The sequence below is a fragment of the Nyctereutes procyonoides genome, unplaced genomic scaffold, assembly GCF_905146905.1.
Source record: "Nyctereutes procyonoides isolate TBG_1078 unplaced genomic scaffold, NYPRO_anot_genome, whole genome shotgun sequence".
NCBI lineage: Eukaryota > Metazoa > Chordata > Mammalia > Carnivora > Canidae > Nyctereutes > Nyctereutes procyonoides.
In genome coordinates this window covers 30,993,754-31,014,310 of record NW_026575044.1, presented here as the reverse complement: position 1 = coordinate 31,014,310, position 20,557 = coordinate 30,993,754, and the positions used below count along the sequence as shown (strand labels likewise).

General features: G+C 37.1%; 1 protein-coding gene across 1 annotated transcript in view; it reads left to right on the top strand.

The window, feature by feature from the left end:
* Positions 1–508: 508 nt before the first annotated feature.
* DSG4 (desmoglein 4) overlaps positions 509–20,557 on the top strand; it is a 45,649-nt gene continuing 25,600 nt past the window's right edge. Inside the window, exons 1-7 of the mRNA XM_055323730.1 lie at positions 509–844; positions 13,997–14,032; positions 15,416–15,547; positions 17,085–17,240; positions 17,553–17,697; positions 19,650–19,816; positions 20,060–20,194. Coding sequence (XP_055179705.1) covers positions 797–844; positions 13,997–14,032; positions 15,416–15,547; positions 17,085–17,240; positions 17,553–17,697; positions 19,650–19,816; positions 20,060–20,194 — 819 coding nt within the window. The 5' untranslated portion in view covers positions 509–796. The remainder of the gene's footprint in view (positions 845–13,996; positions 14,033–15,415; positions 15,548–17,084; positions 17,241–17,552; positions 17,698–19,649; positions 19,817–20,059; positions 20,195–20,557) is intronic.

Below are 20,557 nucleotides of genomic sequence, written 5' to 3'. Positions count from 1 at the left end.
TCATAGTTTCTTTAAGACATTAGTGTTATACCGTATCTAACAGGTTCAACTGTATATTGAGGAAAGAAGGTGCTAAAATGTGGGAACAAACATCCTAGTGAAATTAGAGTCTCTTTGTTCTAGCCTTATTTTTTCAGAACATCTTTAGGGTTGAGTAATGCAGTTTGACCATAGTACTTTTTAAGGAGCGAAGCAGGAATTAAGAGATGAGAGTCTCATTATTCTATCTTTCTCCCTACACCATCTTTTGGGCCTGATACCTTTTCACAAAATCCTCTGCTCAAAGTGTGAGTCCTTGAAGTTGGTTCTGTAGTGGACATGTGTATGTGTGTTGTCAGTATATATAATTTTACTTTTACGATGTTGGCAGAAGAAGAAGCCTACTAATTTTATTCAGCATGATGATAGGCCCTAACATTTTAATTATTTTTCATGTTGTGAGTAATTTATTATTCATTGGGTATCTTCCCTGTAAATCTTGTCCTCACTCTGTAAGATTTTTCTTTGGTGTCCAACAAAGGGTTTCATTGCAATAAGAATCAAGGTGTGTCTGTGTTCTTACCCAGAGCTCAAACAATGCCAGCCTTCCAGACCAGCCCAAGAGTTTGGGGTGGGGAAACAGAGTCATTATAGAACATCTTCATTCCTCTGCTCAGAAAGCACCAGAGTTATCACCCATGCCCTCCTAAAAGGGCATCTTGAAGCACATCTTGCTGCAGAGCTGAATTCAGAACCTGGAGGACTAGGACTAAAATCACATCTCACTGGGGTTCGTGTGCAAGAGAGACTCGAAGGAATGGATTGGCTCCTTTTCAGGAACATTTGCCTTTTGATCATTTTAACGGTAAGTAGAATTTAAAGGCCTGGCAAGGAAATGCAGCCTTAAGGCCTATCTATTTTGTTGGTTGTCAGGTTTTCTACATGGGATTTATTCCTTTTTAAACCTTTCCTGTGAGTTCAGCTGCTGTTGACTTGAAAGGACTCTCCATGCTTGAGGGACCTAATGCCATAGAAAAGCAGAGCGAGGATCTGAGTGAATTATACTTCAGTGGCATCATAGACATATTCTAATTCAGATTAAATGTCTGGACAATTCTAAAATTTCTAATCAGAAACAAAATTATTTTTCTATTTTCTTTTATTTATACTTAAACCAAACAGATTACTGTCAAAATTCCCAGTATAAATGGATTCCACATATTTAGGGAAGTAAAGTTGGTCAAGCTCATTTATTTCAAACAGTTACGTTCCTGTGAGTTTGTTTTAAGGTGAAGGAATGGTGGCTATGTCAAAATTACATTGTGAATAACTGAAATATTTCAGCCATGTGAGAAAATTTTTCCTGTCAGAAATGGCTAAAGAAAATGAAGAAAACCAAGCCATCAAGACAGACCCTTTCTGGGATTATTAGGGCATTTCTACAGTCCAGGAAGGAATCATTTAGATGATATAGTTCTTTAAAATAAACATGGCATTGTGGATATTATACTACTTTCCTCCAACCCACGGGTGCTGAAGTGCTTTCCAGATAGGTATCATCCACAACAAGTGCCCTATTGAAAAAGCTAAGGCAGCTCCTAATGCCAGATCCCTAGAGGAACAAAGATCAGGTTGGTCAATTCACTAATTTTCAATTAGAAAAATCTGTTTTAAAAAATCAATTAAGGGGCACCTGGGTGGCTCATTCCGTTGAGCATCTGACTCTTGATTTCAGCTCAGGTCATGATCTCAAGATCTTGGGATCAAATTCTGTGTGGTTCTGCACTCAGCAGGGAGTCTGCCTATGATTCTCTCTTTCTCCTCCTTCCCCTCTCCACCCCACTCATACTCTCCCCCCCCCAAATAAATAAATAAATAAATCTTGGGGGAAAAATCCATTAAATTGGGTTAGATTACATTAGATATAAATCTATTGATGGTTAAATGACAGAACAATTCAGCCAAAACAGTTAAGAGAAATGAAAGGGATAGATAAAAGAAGATTATTAGGAAATTGTACATATGTTTTTTTCAAAGCAAACAAAGGCTAATACTCTATTGTTGGCCTCACCTCAGTCTCCAAGGAATGTCCATAGTGATGTCATGACATTTGCTTAGAAAATGATTTGTAAGTGTTATTCTCTGGGACTCATCTGAGCATCAATTCTAAAAGGCAGAGGGCAGCCAAGGGTAGGGAGATAAGGGAGCACATTGCCATCCAGTTGGCCCAGCAGGTGCCATTCTTCTGGACTTCACAGTTTCCATGAGCTTCAAAAGCAGTGCAGGAGTCTAACGCTGCCAAAGGGCACACATCCCAACCTTGGAAGGGAACAGTGGAGGAACATTCCATTCTCTGAGTTTGGGAGACAGATTATTAAACAAGACCATTTGGAGGGGTTCTGAGTGGCTCAGTCAGTTAAGCGTCTGCTGTCGGCTTAGGTCATGATCTCAGAGTCCTGGGATCAAGCCCCACAATGGGCTCCCTGCTCAGGGGGCATCTGCTTCTCCTTCTCCCTCTCCCTCCCCCCCCCCTTCTCCCCTGCTTGTGCTTATAAATCTTTTGTTTTTGTAAGGAAACTGATTGCATGCATCCAAATTTTAAAGGCTACTTCTGAGCACAAAATTTTGCCTCCTACTCTCTGCACAGGCATGTTTTATGACAATATTACTTAATTGAAGAGTTAATGTTTCTTCTCCTTGATCTTGAGAAAGTATTATATTTCAGATTCTCAGCATCTTTTTTTGGTAGTATACATTTATTATCCTTATTAATTTTCATGTTTTTGATGCTTAATTTCTCCCTACTCCCCACTGATAACTAAAGTATCTGTGTTTTAAATTTCTTGGTATTTGTGAGAAATTTAAGGTCTTTCCTAAAAGATTTCTAATAGATCTTTTAACATATCAATTAGTAACTTTTGTAATTAGGAAGTAGAAATTGCTGGCATATACCAAGATTGGAATAAGTTAAGGAAAATCAATATAATATTATGGATGTTGTGGAAAACAAGCACACCTACTTGTCTTTCATTTCTTGAGCTTGAACTCTGCCCTTTTTACATTAACTAAATCAAAGGCTATCTGGGCATCATGGCAGCTTATACTAATGAGGGTGTGGCAGCTTCTCAGAGATGGTACTTTGTGTCATCTGTATCTCAACCACAGAGAGTACTTTAAACAAGATTTTGACGTGATCTATAAATGGTACCCAAAACTCAAAGCTACAAGAGGGTGTCTCATTTTATCACGTGAGCCCTTTGGCATCTTCGTAATGTTCATCATGTTCTACTCTGAAATGGGTTGGGGTGGTCAAATACAGTCAAACTGGACTAGGATTCAGAAGCTTCAGGGGTGAGTCACAGCCTCCCCTCAAAGGAACTGGGTAACTTTGGCCAAGGCACCCAATCTTTCAGGGTTGCATTTGTGCTCCATGTCAGGACACACTGTTAGACATGATGTCACTAAGCTTCTGCCAATGCAGAAACTCTGAGATTCTTTAATTACCTCTACCAAAGAGTCATGCAGTAGAAGTTCATATCTGGCTCCCAAGAATTATTTTCATAACTTTAGTTGAAGAATCTAAAGATTTAGGTCATGCTGTGGATCGTATAAGTCTTATTAGTAAGGAATCAAGACAAACTAGTTATTAGCTGTGAGAGACATGTATTTTATCAAGTTGTTATCATTAAAAAAACAGCCATGTAGCTTTTATCGGATAAAAATTTTTGCACATATGGTGATCATTCATGATCATGTATACATATGAAATGTATACATTCCAACTAAGTCTTCTCCTTCTTGGAAAGTAAAGAAGGTAGATGGCCAGGCATATGAACATTATCTCACTGTAAGTTGAAAACGGGTATAAAAATTTAAAAGCATATTTAGAACTAACCAAGCCACTTATCAATTTAGTTCTCACACAAAACAACGTAATTTTGCCATGTAGAACAGAAATTTGTGTTTTATTTTATTTTCAGACAAATCTCTAGGAGTATAGACTTATGGGAACACCATTAATAACAACAATAAAAATATTTATCTGATTTTGTTTTTGACTTGTGCTAAACAGAATACCCTAGATAACATTATATGACTGGTTTTAGTACTGCTTGTTACAGATACATGGATGTCCCAATTGGGCCAATGCTGTATCCTTTCTATGCTTCCTTTATATTGTCTATTATATTCCAATATCCTTTCACACTTACTGGCTTTCCTCCCTCTTTCAATACCTAACACCAAAAGTTACATGGAAATAAATCTCACCTCTATTATTTTTGCTGTTGTTGATATAAGCAGCTAAGAAATTATAATATATATTTTAACCTGAGAGTGTAAATTTAGATTTTTGCTTTCTGATTCCTGCAGACTTTATGTTGGATTTAAAATAATATATAATATAATTTAATATATAATATAAATAATATAATAATATATATTATCATAACATGACCAATAATTTTAATACGGTCTTCTCAAGAATATCTACCTGTAGATTTGTAAGATAAAAATCTTGCTCTAAAAAATATTTCATGGCTCTTGAGACTCTATGATGTTTTCCTTTTTTCAAAGATATTTCTCTTTTTAAGAAAACATTACAATCCTTAGTACATAGCCTCTGACTTCTTGTTAGTCCCTAACTATCCAGGCAGGGATTCCTTACAAAGCAATGAAACTGTTGTTTGAGCTGCTGGGACATTTCCTTCCTTTTCCTAAGTGGCAGCGCTATTGGAATATTTCACCCACAAGGAGCACCTCTGATGAGAGGGTTTGTGGGAAGAGTGACTGGAGTGAAACCTTCAGATATTACCACATGAGAACTCTTTGCCTTTCCTTTCTACATGGAAAATTACATGGCTTGCAAACTAAAATGCCACTACTTGATATACCTTCAATTATAAACAAAAGTAGTATAATTAGGCTTGAACTTGGCATCTCTAACATACCCCTATGAGGATACCAATTGCTTTACTCAATTATTTTTATAAGTATTATTCAGGAGAGAACTGCTTATTAATAAGTTAGTCCTAGATGTGTAAATGGATTCAGAAACTGACTTCAGGGACGCCTGGGTGGCTCAGTGGTTGAGCATCTGCCTTTGGCTCAGGGTATGATCCCGGGGTCCTGGGATCGAGTGCTGCATCAGGCTTCCTGCAGGGAGCCTGCTTCTCCTTCTGCCTGTGTCTCTGTCTCTCTCTCTCTCTCTGTCTTTCATGAATAAATAAATAAAATATTTTTTTAAAAAAAGGTAAAGGTAAGGCACAGAAATGAAAAATAGCCTTGTTCAGTAGCAATGACTTAAATCACTCAGTATGTAAAAGAACAATGTGTAGACTAATTTGCAGTAAGCACGTATAATGTGCTTCCAATATCTTTGCAAAATCATCATATTCTCTCTGGGAGAAAGCACTGACAAAGAAAAATAGGCCCAGAAAAACTTCAACAGTTCACCAAAAGTTAGATGGCTATCGAATATTGTATATCCTATTATTCTCCCCAGACTGGGTACATCATTACAGGTTGGAACTCCAACACAAAGAACAGTACCTGTCACATAATATTTTATCAAAGAAAATTTTAAATAATGAATGGATATCATTTCTAATTTATCTTTCTCACCAAGTCACTTCACCATATTTTCCACCTATATGTTAATAGGTCACTTTAATGTGGCTAGTGAACTTCAGAGTAAGCTTGTAGGTTTAAAATTGAGACAACCATGGGAGTTGGATCTTGGGGATTTAGTCTGACACTGCCTTCTCATCGTACTGTCTCACACTAACAAAGCATTTTATAGTTAACGAAATCATTTCACACACATAACAGGAAGTCCTAAGAGATAAATAGAAGTATCCTTGTTTTACAAATAAAGAAGGGTATAAATGTACCATAAGTGGCACAGTTATAAATTGAACTACATGTCCAAAATTTTATCCAGTTTCAGAATTGATTCTTTCCCTTAACTGGGCCAATGCTATATACAACCCATGCTTCTTTTATGATGTCTATAATAGTCCAATATCTTTTTACATTTATTTGCTTTCCTCCTTTGAATGTGGGAGCCCCTTTTGGGCAGATACTCCATCTCAGTCTTAAACACATACTTGGAGAGTAAGTAGCACAGGCGTATACGTTTTAGCTTCAGAGGCATTTTACACTGCCAGAAAAAGTCCTATTCATGTTACTTCAGTTAATGCAATTTATTGTAAAGACATCCAAAGGAAAAAAAGAAGATGGGAAATCCACTCATCAGACTAGCCCACAGAGAGCACAGCACACTCAGGATACCAGACATCTCTCTGGGTTATTTCTGTTCCTTCGACTGCACGTGCCCTTAACTTCTCTACTCCATTATCATGCAACTGGTTCAACCCTCTCCATTTTGTGTGATGTCTTTTAGCCAGCCTTTCAGGCAAAACTATACCTTAGAATAATGCATGACCTACATAGGCTCCCAAAAGGTGACTTTTATAGGCAAGGAATTTCTTCAATTATCCAGGAACTCATAACTACTCTGCACAGTGTAATTGAGGTTTAGGCAGTTATGGTACTATGTGCAATTTAGAAAGATGTCATTTCATGTTTTTTCCAAAACACCCATTCACAGGTATTTCTTGGAAAGTGAGGAGCCTCCTGATTTTGTACAGCTTGAGAACAGAACCTACAGAGTTCGTTCAGTAACACCTGCACATAAAGGGATGGGATTTGGAGAGCATGGCTATTGGGACCGTCATCAGTAGAGCCGGCTGAGCAGAAAACAGAAATATCAGAAGTGCACCATCCCCATCAGGCACAATATAAGTTATCCTAGGAAGGACCCTAGGATCTAATATTACAACTTCCTTAAACAAAAAACAAAAAACAAAAGCAAAACAAAAAACGGACATTTACACTTATACTCACAAATTCACAGGGCAACCATGGATTGTTGCTATTCAATTGAGTTGGGTTCTGTAGAGAGGACAAGAGCAAATTAAATAAATTCAGAACACTCCCTTTATCACTTAAATTGAGAACTAATAGGTTGATGTAGCTAAGTCTTTAAAAATGAATGACTAGTACTTTTAGATGACAGGGTGTGCTGTGAACATATCCTTTAAAGCACAGAAGGAAACTCTTCTTTCACTGTTCTTCCTTTGTATAAATATACTGAGCATATAGGGTGCCTATTACTTTCACAAATTTTATTCTTTTTAGATGAGAACCTGAATCAGAGAGAAGCTAGGAAATTTATCCAAGATCACACAGCTGGTAAACAAAATTAAGACCCATACCCAGTTCTTCTGCATTTAGAAGGATGCATTGCTAATCATTATTATCAATGTCTAAACCACATTGCTTTTTATGAAGCTAACTATAATTCAGGGCTACATATTCACTCTGAGACAGAAATTATTTGACTTAGAGATACATACAGACTGAAAAACCTTAATACCACCTTACTTGCTGCTATAACAATAATCTTCATTTGAGGCAGAGATATCCCTGAGATACATGATCATTTCAGAGGGTACAAGTCCACAGATAGTTTTAAAGGAATCATTTACTAGATCTCAGCTTCCATATATATTTTTTTCCTTAAGTCAATCTTAATCTTTTTTTTTTAAGATTTCATTTATTTATTCATGAGACACACACAGAGAGAGAGAGAGAGAGAGAGAGAGAGGGGCAGAGACACAGGCAGAGGGAGAACCAAGCTCCACGTAGGGAGCCCGACATGGGACTCAATCTTGGGTCTCCAGGATCAGGCCCTGGGCTGAAGGCAGTGCTAAACCACTGAACTACCTGGGCTGCCCATTTTAGAACATTTTTTTAAAAGATTTATTTATTTATTTATTTATTTATTTATTTATTTATTTATTTATTTATTTATGATAGATATAGAGAGAGAAAGAGAGAGGCAGAGATACAGGAGGAAGGAGAAGCAGGCTCCATGCCGGGAGCCTGACACGGGACTCGATCCCGGGACTCCAGGATCGCGCCCTGGGCCAACGGCAGGAGCCAAACCACTGAGCCACCCAGGGATCACCCCATTTTAAAACATTTTTAGACACTAAATGCCTCTGGGAGATTAATTATTCTCAATAATTTCCAAATAGTCAATTGGCAAAAATAAAACACCTATTTGGTCCTACTTGTAGATCAGAACAAGACTTTCATTTGCAACACGTATCTCCATGTATACTTTCCATAACTGCACAATTTGAAACACATTAACCCTTACTAATGTTATATTTTCATCTAAAATCTGTCTATGTAGCAGAACTAATTTTATGAACACCAAACAGTTGGATGAGAGGCAGGGGAAGAACAGCACTAAATTACAAATATTATTTTGTCTTCCTTATTTTTAAATCCCCACTTTTTCTGAAAGGTCTACACCTCACCCAACTATTTACAATGTAAATACAGACTATAAACAAAGCCAACTTCTAGATTTCAAACCAAGTTTATATATTTCATTTTTCTTAAATAATTTTCAGCAAAGATCAAGTCTAATAAGATTTTAATCATCCCAAAGAGCCATCCCATGGCCCTGCAGAAGGCAGTCCCCACTAGCTATTTTACTGCAATGCCCATGTATTTGCAAGGACTGGAGTTTGATTCACTGCTACCCAACTGGTTTTCTAATCTATCATCTATTTGTACAAAACCATCATTTAATCACATCGATACTAAAAATCCTATGGTACAAAGGCCTTGACTTTAGTCATTCCTTTGATGGCTCCTAATCAAATGGTTATTTTCTCATGTGAGTTTATCATACTTATAATTAGACTAATGTTTTACAGATAAGGTAAAAAGTTGAAAAGAAATATCATAAAATTACCATTTAAGCTATGTGGAAAGTCTAAGAAGTCATTTAAATTTGGAGAGAGAAAACTCCACAAGATGGAAGCATGTCTGAGTAAACATGGAAGGCAGCCCACTCATTCAAAGGCTGCTCCAAATTAAATGCTTAACCAAGAGCAGAGATAATGAGTGATCATAGGCATATCATGAACCAACAGAAAAAGATATCAAAAGCCACCATAAAACAATTTCTTTCAAAGAATTACATGGACTATTTAATACATCTATGTATCTGCCTATTTTTCCTTTTGTATCTTCTACATTTTTGAATAATGCCACACTCTATTTCTGCAAGGCTTAATATCTTTATCATTTTTTATAGTTATCATTTTATAGTTATCATTTTTTTATAGTGATTGTCCATTGGTTTCTACAGCAAATATTTCCTGTATGTCTAGGCACTGGGCATTCTGATAGGGGAGAGAGGGTAAGAACATGATCCCCAAAGTCCCAATTTTCTTGGAACACATATAGTAATGGACAGGTATAGACAATAGATATCTTTTCAAAATAACATCAGACACTGAAAAGTGCTAGGAACACTCCTATTGAGGAAGATGTAAAAATGATGGATTTGACAACCATTGACAAAGGGTGGTCATGGATGCTGATTGAGCTTGGAGATTGGGAAGTCAGGTATGTCTCACTGAGAAAGGGACTGAGCCAGTGTTTTGAAAATCAGAAGTTTGAGTTTTCCTGGCAGTGACTCAATAGCCTGAGACAAGTGAGCACTTGGGTCCTGGAAGAACAGATAGCTCAGGGACAGAGATAAGGGATAGAGTTAGAAGATGAGCAGACCAAATCAGATAGAGCTTCTTGCTATGAAGGTAGCCTAAATTCCATTCTAAGGGCCACAGGAAGTTGCCTTGAGGGTTTTAAGCAAGGGAGTGACTTAATCCAATATGTGCTTCAAAAAGACTGTCCTAGCTATTAAATTGTTTTTATTTGGCCCTTGCAAAAGATCCATGATATAGCCCCCTAAGATATTTTGCCTTATGTATATGAGACTGAAATAAGGATTTTGTATTTGGTAACTTTTTCAATCTTAAAAGAAGTGGGGATAACTAGTTAGGAAAGAATCTTAATGAGAAAAGATTTGGTACTCCTAAGGAACATATATAAAAGCTATACATTCTACTTCACAATAAACATGTTTGTACAATAGTTTCAATGGAGGTGTAATTCATCAGTAAAAATAAACAAGCTTCTATGCAAGCAAGAAAGCTTTTCCAACTTTCTTTTAAAAATCAACACAAAAACAATGACATGATTGTCTATGCAGAAAATCAAAAAGAATTGACAAAACAAGTCCTGGAAATAATAAGAAATTATAACAAGGTTTCAGGATACAAGATTAATATACAAACATCAAATGCTTTTCAATATACCAGCAATGAACAAGTGGGATTTGAAATTTAGAACACAATATCATTTAACCCCCCCCTCAAATTAATTATGCTTAAGTTCAAGCAAAAAAATTATGCTTAGGTATAAATCTAACAAAATATATACAAGGTGTACATGAGAAAATCTACCAAATTCTGATGAAGGAAATGAAAAAAGAATTAAATAGTTAGTCCATGCATGAGAAAGAGAGAAGAAAGTGCAGGAGAAACAGAAAATAGAGACTGGTGGGAAGCTGAAGATGGGGAACAGTAGGCTCAGATGACAAGTTCATCAACCTTCTGGCATCCATTAAGGCAGTGCTTCCAGTTCACCTCCCACTGGGGGGACAGTGCCTGACAATCACATATCACAGTTTAGTCTCAGCATTAACTAGTCAGTTCTCTGTTATCCTAATATCCCAATGGTCTGAATGGAAGATACCTATTAGAGTGATATATAAGGCAACCTTCACAATGTAGGATGTCCCTATGTAGTCACTGGAACTTTACCAAAATAATCACTGAGCGCAAAAACCAAATTACCAAATGGCACATTATAACTCTTTGTTGGTTAAGAAAAAAAATTACAACTTGTACATGTATATATGTTTTGGGAAGAAGAAGAAAATTAAAAAAAAAAAAGCCTGAAAGAATTTCTCCAAACACTTAACAGTGATAAATCTCCAAGTAGTAGGATTTAGTGTGATTTTTACTTTTACTTATACCTTCCTGAACCATCTAATTTTCTAACAACAACAACAACAAAAAACGCTCACCCCCCAAAAAAGTGTTATTTATTATTAAATAAAACATCCTTTGTAATCAAATAAAATGATCTATTAAATACTGAACTTCTTTCCCAAGTCTAGATATTTTGCTAATGTCCAATTAAAAGTGCACGTGAGGGAGAAAGTGAATTAAGAGGAAACACTATTGGGGCGCTTGGGTGGCTTAGTGTTTGAGCTCCTGCCTTTGGCTCAGTTTGTGATCCCAGGGCCCTAGGATCAAGTTCTGCATCAGGCTCCCTATAGGGAGCCTGCTTCTCCTCTGCCTGTGTCTCTGCCTCTCTCTCTCTCTCTCTGTCTCTATCTCTCATGAATGAATAAAATCTTTAAAAAAAAAAAAAAAAAAAGGAAACCCTATTCCCCACTGCCAAATTTCTAATCTGTATTTTTCCCCTTTCTGGACTCAGGTGACATTCCAAATCCCCATCACATTCCCACTCCTCCTACACCCCCCTTCACACCTGCAGATCTGCTCTGCACCCTCTCCCTCTGTCCCAGTCTCTTTCTAGTCTCTGCCTGGTTTAGCTCTGCTCCCTGACTCACTGGAGTTCACAATAGTATCTTATCACATCCCTGAATCTTCAGTCTGCCTTGGTAACAATCCCCAACTAAGGAAGCCCTCATATTCCTTCTCTTCCAGCTCCCAGGCTGCCAAGTTCTATTAGAAAAGGCACAAAACACTTCCTGTCACTTTCCTACACCCCTCCTCATTCTTGCTCACTCCAACTCCACAAAACGGTGCTATAATTTTCCTTCAATTATACCTCAAAATGATTTTCTCTCTTCATTCTTATGTTTCAAAGGAAGAAATAGTCCTACCTCATTACCAAGGCTCTTTTACTCAGCTTTGACGCAGTCATTCCTATTCTCTTTTAATCCCAATTGTAACAGCTCCTTGATTTTTTCCTTCTGCTCCTCTTTCTTTTCTCCTTTTCCTCGTATCACTTTTCCCACACACACCCCTTTATCTTTCCCTTTATCCTCAGCGGTTGGGTGTCTGCCTTCAGCCCAGGGCGTGATCCTAGAGTCCCGGGATCGAGTCCTACATCCAGCTCCCTGCATGGAGCTTGCTTCTTTCTCTGCCTGTGGCTGTGCCTCACTCTGTGTCTCTCATGAATAAATAAATAAAATATTTTTTAAAAAATTGTATATTTGGTCATGATTTCCTGACATAAAAAATATGTCTTGATCTAATTGACTCTTCAAACTGCATCTAATTTCCCACATTTATTTTATTTTACTTTTTTTTTAAAGATTTTATTTATGAGAGACAGAGAGAGGCAGAGACACAGGTAGAGGGAGAAGCAGGTTCCATGCAGAGAGCCTGACGTGGGACTCGATCCGGCTCGGACCGATCCCGGGTCTCTAGGATCAGGCCCTGGGCTGAAGGCAGCGCTAAACCGCTGAGCCACCGGGCTGCCCTCCCACATTTCTTTTAACTCCTTACTTTCATGTAATCAATGATTGCTATTTCCACTTTCTCAATAACTCATCCCTTAACTCCTATGATTTGACTTATGCCACCAGCAAACGTTAGCAATGACTCCATGCTACTTACACAGATGTAAAGGAGAGACCCCATGACCTTCTCCGTTCCCATTCACCTCAACCTTGCTATGTACATAAATCATTAAATATTCCCTCTTTTGTCTAGCTTCTTATCACTGCACTCCACTCATTCTGCCTCCTTTCTTGCTACTTTTCCACCTACTTATCCAATCTCTCCTTTCTGAGTCACCTTCCTCACCAGCCCACCACAACCACCATGATCATCTATACTTTTTAGCATTCTGACACTGACAGAATGTGCTGTGTGCCCACAACCTTGATCCCTCGGTCCCTCTATTCCCTTACTTTCTCTGAGCCCTCTGCTTTTAGATTTCTTCCTTCTGTCCACTGCACAAATGTAAGCATTTCCCATAAGAGCCCATTCCCTGCCCTATTTCATTGACTTTGAACCATTCCGTGTAACAACCTCAATTCCTTTAACTTTTAGTAGCTCTCATGTTTGGACAAGTTCCACTTTTTTTAGCTTTGATATCTACCCCAGTTTTAGAATCACATTAAAAATAAATAAAACAAACATCCATCATCCTCTCACCACAGGGACACACTTCTGCTGAATTTTTTGTTTCTATGACTACTACTCCAGTTGTTCCTGAAAGCCAAGCTTCCTCCACTAGCACCATCTGACCCCTCCTTCCCTGGCAACACATGGTCCATAAGTCCTGTCAGTCCTTTGGGAATGTCTCTCTCCTCTCTTCTTTCCAGGGCCACTCAGCACCAATGTTGATGTTCTAACTCTGTCCTTCCTAAGCGATTGCTAATTCCCAAGTATCTCAACTTCCAGTGTTTTTCTTTGAAATCTACCTTCTGTATCAATGCTGTATTTTACACACACTGCTTTTGTCACTCCTTGTCTCTTACCCAATGAAGTCTAAAACTCCTTAATCTGGTATAAGAAGTGATCATGAAGCATCCCAAATTGACATCCCAAATCTTATTTCCCATGTGTCCTTCATACTTCCTCTACCTTCCAGCTAATATTATTTATCATTTCTGGAACTTCCTTTACATCTGTGTACATGTTTTACTCTGGCTGAAATTTTTCTCTTCATCAACTCCTCTTATCAAAGCAGCTTCATCCTGCAGAACCCTTTCAATCCCTAGTCTCCTATAAGGCCTTACCAAAATTCACTTTGATCCCTTGAGTTATCTGCTATATCTTTCCACTGAGCCCATGGGTGCCTCTGTTGCAACATGTGTCCTAATCTGCCTTGCTGTAATTATACTTTTTCTTTCCTAAAAGTTTAAAAGCCTTTGGAGGGCAAAAAGTCTATTATTTATTTTGTATTACCCATGTTTGTTCCAAATTATGAACAAAATGTATATTTAAGAAATGAATTAATAAAAGAACATTGCCAATGGTTTTATGACATTGTTTCCTTTATTTATGCAAATTTTTTGCTAATTTTGTACCTTCTATAACAGGTGGTGCTGGAAGTAAACAGCGAATTTATTGTTGAGGTAATGTATAAAAAAACTATTTTCTCAATTTAAAATTGAAAGAAAAATAGAATTTTGCAATGCATCATATAAGAAATATCAGAATATTTGAAATCATAATCATCTAGATAAAAGGTAAGAGAAAGAATCTCTGCCAAACTGAAATAGCAATGGTAAAACCCATACTTCCAAACATCCATGTTTTCAGGCATGGTTTGTGACAGTTCAATGTCATAGTAACTGCTACTTTTCTCAAACTATATTAGTAGTTTATCCATACATTTCCCAAATTAAACAAAACAAAAGAAGCACAGTAACACGTTAAGATGGGAAGAGGATTTTTAGACAGTTACACCATTAGGAAAGATAACTGATCATCAGTTAATGAGGGAAAAATAAAAAAGTAAAAAAATATTTATCATAACTAAGTAGAACAACAGGGAATCGAGTGCCATTTAGAGTGGGACTCAGGAAATAAAGCTACTGTCCTTAATCTCTGGGAGAATTTTATTTTTTTACAGTAGTTAGACTTTCATTATGATAATCTCAAATCATTGAAAAAAATTACTTTTCTAATCTCTGTTGACAAAGTAGGGAATACATGGTACATTTCAGGAAGTTGTATCAAAATGGAAGGAAATGTACATTATACACAAATATATGCATACATTTATACATGTATAAAAGTGTTTATGCATGTACTAAATTTCTACACTCTTGAATACTATAAAATTCCTGGACGTCTTCCAACAATAGCAACATAAACCTACAAAGAGAAAAACATATAGCAAGCAGAGATACAAATGGACAACTTTGAGAAGGCACAGAGTTGTTCACAGGATTATTGTAAGCACCATCAATTTAGTTAAAATATTCTCCTAATCCTACAATAATATATTTGGGTGCTTAGCTAGAGTCGTGTCCTTACCAACAGAAAAGAAAAATCCCTTCCATCTTTTAGGTGAGCATACTCACCAGAACAACTTTCCTTTTGCATAGGTCGTACTCAGTGGAACACTAACAGTCTTTTAGAATCTGGAGACAAAAAAGCCTGGTCAGAGGTCAATGAAGGGTGAGGTAGGCAAGCCCTCCACATGGTGAGGACAGATTGAAAAAAGAAAAATCATAACATATTATCCAATGTAACACATTGTGAGCACCACACATAGCTAATGAAATCTATTTCACTGGAATCATATAGTTAGAAGTGAGATGATTCCAAAAGAAGTAGGCAGGCAGGTGACAGAGCTCTAACTATCTAGAGTGATGAATTAGTAAACACCCTTTGTTCCTCAAATTCAACACTATTGCTTCTTCTGGGTATACTTCACAATGTTGAATGCATGTCCTTCCTAAGTAAAACTGTACTAACACTGTACAAAATGTGAACTATTTTTGCATAAGGTGAAAGAATTAGACATTGAAAAAGGCACTACAAAATGGCAGACCGTCAGAAGACAAAAGCGGGAGTGGATCAAGTTTGCTGCTGCCTGCCGAGAAGGAGAGGACAACTCCAAGAGGAATCCAATTGCCAGAGTAAGTGATGAAATAAACAGGAGCACGCTGTGCTGATAACAAATGATTTTGCAGGGCAGGAAAGCCTCAGACATTTCAGGGATTTTCAACCTTTACTACTCAATAGTCATTTAGGAAGATGGGTGACATGTACTCATCTGCTCATGTTGCTGAGGCACTGTTTTGAATATCACCTTTGGAGAGCCGACACAGAGCAGAGAGTCTCTGAAATGATCCTAGTAGAGACCTGGATCTCCAGCACCACTGGGCATTATCTTCTCATTTGTGTTCTGTTTATCTGTCGTATGTACATGTTATAGGAAATTTACATGTGTAGTAATAATCTCCGACTATCCCACTCCCAAATCAAAGGTTTATAGTACTTACTCTTTTCAAGATAGAGAGTATCAAAAGTTCCCACTAGATTCCTAAATCCAGAAATTAGGAGAGACTTAAAATTAAAATGTATTCCAAATAATGGTATTCCAATTAATAAGGAAGGAGAATTAGGAAAGAAAGGCGTCCCTCTTCTTTTCTTTTTATTTGCATTTGGAAGAATTCTTGGATTTTCATCTATATAAATAAGATCTCTGGATTACAGTGAAGCTAATCCAAGTTGTATTTACAGTTGTCTTTATTTAATTGTGAATATTTGGGTCACAAATCTTAGTATTTTATTGAATGTTTTCATCTTTAGTATACAGGTGAGATTTCAAAATGTAAACTATCTTTATTTAAATTTATGAGCAATAGGTATAAAGCTATTAAAACCGGGACACCTGGGTGGCTCAACAGTTGAATGTCTGCCTTCGGCTCAGGGAGTGATCCTGGGATTCTAGGACCGAGTCCCACGTCGGGCTTCCTGCATGGAACCTACTTCTCCCTCTGCCTTTGTCTCTACCTATTCTCTCTCTCTCTCTCTCTGTGTCTCTCATGAATAAAAAAATAAAATCTTTTAAAAAAAACTATTAAAACAAAACTTATATAGCAGAATATTTGCCACAAAATCTATTTGGCAGGTGAATGAATGAAATGGTAGGTTTCAATTCAAAAAAATGATTGCCAATATCTCTAAATACTGTGCTTCTCTTGTGATTTTCTTAAATTATCTATAATTTTGATTAAATCTCCAACTAAAGTATTGTCAAGGTACATATCAATATGACACAATCTTTTAACAAATACTAAAGATGGTGATTTCTTCTGTCAAATTCTTTATATGCAAAGAAAATCAGAGAATTAAACAATGTATTGTTAATAATAACAAATCTAGCATCAAGCATATATGTGCCTTATGCCAGGCTTTGGGGTGGGTGTATATATGTTACCTCATACCATCCCCACTACAAACCTAGGATGTAGGTGGTATTATCCCATTATAAGCTGAGACTTGGCAAAGTTAAGTGAATTTTCCAAGGTCACTCCAGGCCTAAATCATGGTCCCAGGTTTCAACCCAAAGCCCATCTGGCTACAAAGCTATCCCTTCTCATTTTATTATACTCTGCAGTTCAGGAACTGCTTTCAGTAAGATCACAGACCTAGCCATTTTCTTCACAGATTCGATCAGACTGTGAAGCAAACCAGAAGATTACATACCGCATTTCTGGGGTAGGAATTGATCGACCACCTTACGGAGTATTCACCATTAATCCTCGGACTGGGGAAATTAATATCACTTCAGTGGTGGACAGAGAGATAACTCCACTTTTCTTGGTAAGTCACATCAGTGTGTTTTAATTTGTGCATTTTTTCTTCCCTTTTTAAAACACAGCAAAGCTGAGGCGAAATAAAAGGACTGAAGAGACGAAAAAAGTGTGAAAACATAAGTTTATAGTTCAAGAGTGTCTGGTGTGTTGCATTGGTATGCCATCAAATGTCTTGATAATGTTTAAATTAATAAATTGTAATGTAGTCTGAATTCACTAAGTAAATTGTTTCTTTGCATATTTCTTGAAATATTTCTAAGCATATTACTTAATTATCTTCGATTGAAAAAGACAGGTTTTTTTCCACAACTCTCCACAGATCTATTGCCGGGCTCTGAATTCACGGGGTGAAGATTTAGAAAGACCTCTTGAGCTTCGAGTCAAGGTTATGGACATAAATGATAACCCTCCAGTTTTTACACAAAATGTGTACACAGCCAGCATTGAAGAAAACAGTGATGCAAGTAAGTAGATGACACTCCTTCTCTGCATTGTATCACATCAATTTTTTCTTGGTCAAAAGGTGTAGGAAATTGACATACAGGTAGAATTTAAAGATGAGAAAAAGTCAAACTTGTATTTTGAATAAACCCCACAAATTCTAACTTAAAACTGACCTAGATAAAAACATGCTGTCTAAAACACTAAATATTCTCTTGTTTTTGGAGGACTCTCATAGATGTGATTTAGTAGGTGCTTAGTGCCTTCCTTAAAGATTGTTACTGGCTCTTGATTAACTTAATACTAATGAGTAAACTGAAGAAGAAATCATGATATGGAAAAGGGCTCTGTACTGGTCTATTCCTCAAATTCTGGGCTAAAGCACACTAGAGAGTGATGGAGGGTACATCCCAAACAGCACCCATCAGGTTAGTCCTATAGGGTAATCACTGACTCTTCACAGTCTACACAGCAAGCTACCTTACATTCTCTCTCTCTCTTTTTTTTTTTTCATTTTTTCCATCTTGCTTAATTTCATCTCCAGGTCCAATATTCTTTTCTCCCTCTTTCTATCACTTCTCCTGAACATCCTTCCACCCTATGCTTTTCCTGTGTTGGTCTTTTCCTCTGCTCTCCTTCCTTGCCCTCCACCTCTTTCTTTCCCCAATATTCCAATATTCCTTTTCCTCCCATGTCTATGTCTGCATGTGTACCTCTAAATTAGATTTGGAAAAAAGAATAGAAGAAAGAAATTTCAGAAGGCACATAGAAAGCAAACTAAAGATACCGATGAAGAGTCAAAGAAAGAAAAATGGAGAAGTCTAGGGGAAAAGAGAAAGGAGACAAGAAATGTGGGAGCAGAAAAGGAGGGGGTAAAAAGGCAGGAGTCAAGAGGGGGTGTCTGGAGACTCCTTCTGCAGAGGCCCTAAAAACAGTGATGCTGAAAAGAAGAAACACAAAATTTTTATAACATAAAACATAACAGAATGGGAGGACATAACAGAAGTAAAATAAAAGTTTGCTCAAAGGAAGCCAAACAGAGAGGGGGTTTCCAAAGCCCATCATTGTTTCCTCACTAACATCCTTCCACAACCTGGTGAACGGAGAGAAGGTAAAACCCGCATCCAAATGCACACCCGAGTCCACGTACCCCTGGTTGCTGATTAGCAGTCTTGTTCACACTCCCTCATGCGAGGAGAGTCAACCACAGGGCCAGGGCGTATTTTCATAAACTATGAACTCCATGAGAATTGTTTTTTCTATTGAAAGCATCTCTGGTTCTCTGTGTTAGGGTTTTTCACTTTGAAACCTGGCTAGAAAGCAGAAAAACATCAGGGATCATCCAGCTCTGGAAAATCTGTCCTTTGGGCTGATGTCCTTGAGGACTGCCTGGATAAGCATCTTTGATCCTATGAATAATTAAGAACTTTTCCTATTCCTGTGGACAAATCTTTTCAGTAGGTATATGTTTTTGACTATTCAGTAAAGGACTACCATCCTCCAAGGCAACAAATAGTAATTCTCTACTTTCTGGGTAAATGAAAATAAAGAATATAGGTGCTCAATAAATAACCTTAACACTGAATTTAATTAAGTTATACTATTTCTTCCTCAAGCATTTTAAAATAATGTCACACGACCACACAAAAACAAATGGATAAATTCTGCTTTTCAGCTTTATGATTAAGGCCATGGAACTTTTCATACATCAGTGATTAGTTTGCCCCTAATTTACCATTTAATCACTTAAGGACTGGAAGTACTTGAGAAACTGTAAAGGATTTTATAGAAGCAAACCACTATTATTTTTGCAGTCAGTGGTGTAGCTGAAAGTTATGATACTATATTCTCATGGAAACTAAAGCAAAAGAAAATTCAGGGGAAGGACAACCAGTCTTTCTTCCTATGCCTGATGATTTGCTGAACTGATTCTAACAGAATCCCAAACATTCTCCATCTCCATCTTCATTTCTAGACACATTGGTTGTAAAGTTAAGTGCTACAGATGCAGATGAAGACAATCATCTGAATTCTAAAATAGCCTATAAGATCATCTCTCAGGAGCCAGCAGGTGCACCAATGTTCATCCTGAACAGGTATACTGGAGAAGTCCGCACGATGTCCAGTTTCCTTGACAGAGAGGTAAAGCCTTCTATGAATGAATGATAATAAATAAAGAATTCAATTCAAAAGACAAAGATAAAGGAGGGAAGAAAAAATAATCCAACCATGACTTTTCAATGAAAATTATAAAAAGAAAAAAATATATTAAAATATTACATAAAATTATAAAAGGAAATTGGAAGAACAACATTGGGATGTGTTGGATTTCATTAAAAATGAGACCTAAGTCTTACAGTTTTTGTTTTTTTTTTTTATCTTAAGCAACACAGTATGTATAACCTCCTTGTGAGGGGCTCAGATCGAGATGGAGCTATAGATGGACTGTCCTCTGAGTGCGACTGTAGAATCAAGGTTTTAGATGTCAATGATAATTTTCCCACCTTGGAGAAAACTTCTGTAAGTTGTTACCCTATAACCCTTTTTTTCCTAAGTGTCAGTAATTGATTTGATATGTATGGATGGACTCAGCTTTGCCGTGTAAACCTTGGAACTTCTTATGTATACTAATAATATATCTCATTAATCAATAATATTATACTAACTTTGTATGGTGACAGATGGCAACTAGGCCTACTCTGGTGATCATTTCACACTCCATATAAATATCACATTTCTATATTGTACGTAAAACTAAAAATTATATTTTAATTGTATTTCATTTAAAAAAATAATAATATACCTTACTAGTGCATGTTTGCCTTTGAGGCGCTATTCTGTGCAACTTGCACAGACCATCAAAGCAGCAAACCATCTCCTCCA